Genomic DNA, 3,802 nt, shown 5'->3' on the forward strand with positions numbered 1-3,802 from the left:
GCTTCATGTACCATGTGCTTAGACATCTTTCATTAAAATAACAATGAGTCTAGACCTGATGAAGTTTTTCAAGCCAAACCCACGAGACAAGATGATAAGAAACCATAAAAATCTCTCTCATTCACTCACACTACAATATCATCTACTACTCTTGTTACCGGAAGGTTTTGGAGGTCTTTCACCATGATTCTTAGTGCCTTAACTATCAGTGACTAAGACTGGTGCGAAGCACTGGGAGGAGAATCCGGGCCTATCATGGAACCGGATGAATTTATCATGACCAATCAGAAGAGTCTCTTGATAAGTAAAGACTTCTTTTCATACAATAAGATAATATGCATTGCATAAGACCAATCAGAAGAGTCTCTTGATAAGTAAAGACTTCTTTTCATACAATAAGATAATATGCATTGCATACATGATGAAGACAATAGTGGTGGCTCTTTTACAATCTGGTAAAGCCAGGTAGAAATAGACAAGCCCTTTACAGATTCATCCACCTAATTCTTGACAGGGTAACCTGTAGGAGCTTCAATGTCAGGGGTGACTATAAACTTACCCCAAAACCAGTGCGCTCTCCAGACGTATACCATCTCCTCCAGGGGCACATCCTTTGTTTCAGGTAGTAGAAAGTACACAAAAAGTGTCATGACAGCTTCCCAGAAGGCAAAAAACAGGAAGATGCCATACTTCAATCCACATAACATAGACAGGAAGGCTTGAGCTATGGCAAAGGTAAACAGAAGATTGACTGACACAACAACACTTTGTCCAGCTGAACGAACTTCCAGTGGAAATATCTCACTTGGCACAACCCACCCTAGGCCGCCCCAAGATGTTGCGAACCCTAGGACAAACAGACAGATGAAAAGTGTCACTGCAGCTGATAATCCCTTGGATAGTTGTTTGCCATCTTGAAAGTCTGATGCAAGAATGACCGCAATAATCACCTGCCAAAATCCCCCAAAATTCAATCACAAATTCCTTGATTTTCTAGAATTAGTCATCCCTCAGCAGATTAGCTAGCTTCAGCTTTGCAGCATAAATCATCAACCAGCAGTAAGCTCTTGAAATCAAGGAGCCAGTTTAGAAAAAGTAAAAGAACTATACTGCATGCTAGATTTAGCTCTGTGGTATAACTTATCATGAAAGAAGGCAACCAACCCACAAGAGGATGGTTCAAAAGCAATGTTGCCATAGTAAAGAAAGGGAAACACATGAAATCAAGGTTTAAAGGTGTACCTGACATACAACCATCAATACACCACCAGTCATCAAGAGTGTTCGCCTGCCAAACCTATCCACTGTAGCAATTGTGATAATTGAGCCCAGCACCATTACCGCCCCGGTCAAGACGGAAGAATAGAGTGATGCATTGCTTCCAAAACCCAGAGCTTGGAAAATGACAGGAGCATAAAACAGAATCGAGTTGATTCCAGTGAGAATCTGAAATGTTGGAAGAAAGAATGCCATCACTAATTGTGGCCGATTCCTCTTCTCTAGCAAGTTTCTGAAAGGGTGTTTCACTTCTTGAGCAATCTTGCTAGCCTCTGATATATCATTTAATTCTGCCTGTACATTCGGTGTGCCACGAAGCTTTATAAGCACATGCTTTCCCTTTTCAACATACCCACGTTCCACAAGACTATTGGGTGTTTCATGAAGCAATAAGCCACCAACAAGCATAATAGTGCCGGGAACTGCTGCCAGGCCTAAAGAGAGACGCCAACCCCATGACAAGTGCTGAGTGCCATAATTCACAAGATTTGCACAGAAGATCCCCACAGTGGTAGCAAGCTGAAACAGCATGTTAAGGCCACCCCGCCAATGAGGAGGAGCAACCTCTGCTAGATAAAGAGGAACAGCCTGTGGATTGCAAGTATAGAAGAGGTAAGGCAAGTCTAAAAAACTTCAAAGAAAGCTATCATTTTCCCCTATTGTAGTCCAAACTGATCCAACCAGAGATAGTTTTAGACTTTCAAAACAAAGCCATTGTTTGTCAGTATCACAGTCCAAACTGATATAATTCCTCATATTCATGTGATGCATGCAGTGGTCTCCAAATTCCTGTTAATCTTTGCAAGGAATCGGCAGTATATACCACTGACCTGATTGCCGAAGCCAACACCGACTCCAAGCATGATCCGACCAATCAACAGCATGGGGAAATTCTCAGCGCTCGCATTGAGAGCCGCACCAATCAGGAAACTGACAGATGCAATCAGGATGGTGGGCCTCCGACCATAAGATCTGGTCGTGTACGATGCCCCAAAAGTTGCGATGAGGCCTGCAATGTACAAGGATGAAGTGAATGCCGCAAGCCCTTGGTTATCATAGTTACAGTAGTGGGAATTTTTCTGTGCCTGGGGGTTTACTTTCCGGTTGTAGACTACAGGAAAGAACTTATGAAGGAAGTCGTTCATGGAAACAACACCACCTGTTGGTTATGCTTACTGTTAGCTCTCTCTCTCTCTCTCTCTCTCTCTCTCTCTCTCTCTCTCTCTCTCAATGTTCATACTAATTTAACATCATATGATCACTACATATGTGCAGAGAATCGAGACATGGCTATATGTATGATGAGAGGAAGATTAATATTGCCCAGAGAATCAAGTACTGTTCAAACTTATCTAGCATCATTCGATGATTACATGTGCAGAGAATGAAGCGACATCAGTACACGTATGATAGAGGAACATTACTAATTGTGCAGAAATCTACAGAGAAGTAGAAATTGAGAAATTCTTATTTCAAGACAAAAAAAATGCAATGCAACCTCTGCTTGCAGTGATGAAAGGATTGAGCATCATAACAGATGGAACAGCAGATAAACACGGATGTCAGAGAGGAGCATTCGGCGCCATGGTGTGTACCTGAGATGCCGATGTCGTATCCAAACAGGGCACCGCCCATGGCAGCCATGAGGCAAGTAAAGAGTACTAAAATGGTGAAGTGGCCTTCATACTGCTGGGCGCGAGCGGAGATAACCGTCAGAGATCCTGCCATGGTGTCCTGCCTCTGTGTGTGCAGGGCTTCCAAGGAGGAATATGGTTCAGGTAGACAATGATGAATTAGAGACCCTTGGCCTCATACAGAAGGGAATTCTGATGGCCTAGTGATTGCCTTCATCTTCATCTTTGTATGATAAAGCATTGCGTGCTTCATCATTATTATCGTCATCCTGATCATGTAAAGGAAGAAGAGCAAGAAGAGAGGAGGACGAGCTCTCTCTCTCTCGCTCGCTCGCTCGCTCTCTCTCTCTCTCTCAGTGATATGATCGAGGAGAAACGATGAGAGATGAGACTGAGATTGGCTAATAGCACACCAGAAGTCTCCCCTTGCTTGAAGTGCCAGTGGCAAGTACAGCACTAATAGTATGCTACAGTATTTATATTGGGTAAGAGAAACCTTTTTAGCTTTGTGTGTCATAATAGGAGAGACCTTTTTAGCTTGTGTGTCATGATAATAGGGCTTACTATAAGGTATATGCAGGTGTGCAGGGTGCACATTGAGAGAGATTTTTGGGACAAGGGTTGGGGAGATAGAGTCAAGTGAGGCTGAACCCCCTCCCCTTTATATAGCCACCTCATGCATCTTCACCCCATGACCTCATCTTCCACCTCCTTGATAAACTTTTTACAAAAAAGGCCTAATCCCTCTCTAATTAGAGCCCTTTCAACTACATGCGAGCCGATGACCTATGGGAAAGACTACAAGCCCCCGAAAAAAAAAAAGACTAAGAGCCATGGCATGCACGTATTGATTCAGCATGCACCAGTCGTGGATGTAAGGTTGGTTAGTG

General features: G+C 43.2%; 1 protein-coding gene across 1 annotated transcript; it reads right to left on the bottom strand.

Annotated features, from left to right (window-relative positions):
- Window positions 1-301: 301 nt before the first annotated feature.
- LOC148026986 (sugar transport protein 7-like) lies at window positions 302-3,548 on the bottom strand. The gene is made up of 4 exons (XM_087691527.1): window positions 2,874-3,548; window positions 2,109-2,437; window positions 1,243-1,866; window positions 302-950 (listed from the first exon to the last, which is right to left on the bottom strand). Exons 1-4 carry the CDS (start codon window positions 3,004-3,006, stop codon window positions 501-503), a joined length of 1,536 nt encoding a protein of 511 aa, XP_087547653.1. The 5' UTR covers window positions 3,007-3,548; the 3' UTR covers window positions 302-500.
- Between the last annotated feature and the right edge of the window lie 254 nt (window positions 3,549-3,802).

This window comes from Lygodium microphyllum, chromosome 13 (genome assembly GCF_053477565.2).
Source record: "Lygodium microphyllum isolate KBCC chromosome 13, Lygodium_microphyllum_v1.1.10, whole genome shotgun sequence".
In the NCBI taxonomy this organism is placed as follows: Eukaryota; Viridiplantae; Streptophyta; class Polypodiopsida; order Schizaeales; family Lygodiaceae; genus Lygodium; species Lygodium microphyllum.

Bases quoted from the DNA above. Each gene is read 5' to 3' on its own strand.
- LOC148026986 (XM_087691527.1), bottom strand. From the start codon at position 3,006: ATGGCAGGATCTCTGACGGTTATCTCCGCTCGCGCCCAGCAGTATGAA. The intron at 2,438-2,873 runs GTACACACCATG...CATAACCAACAG, and splicing joins ATACGACATCGGCATCTCAG to GTGGTGTTGTTTCCATGAAC. The intron at 951-1,242 runs GTACACCTTTAA...GGATTTTGGCAG, and splicing joins TATTGATGGTTGTATGTCAG to GTGATTATTGCGGTCATTCT.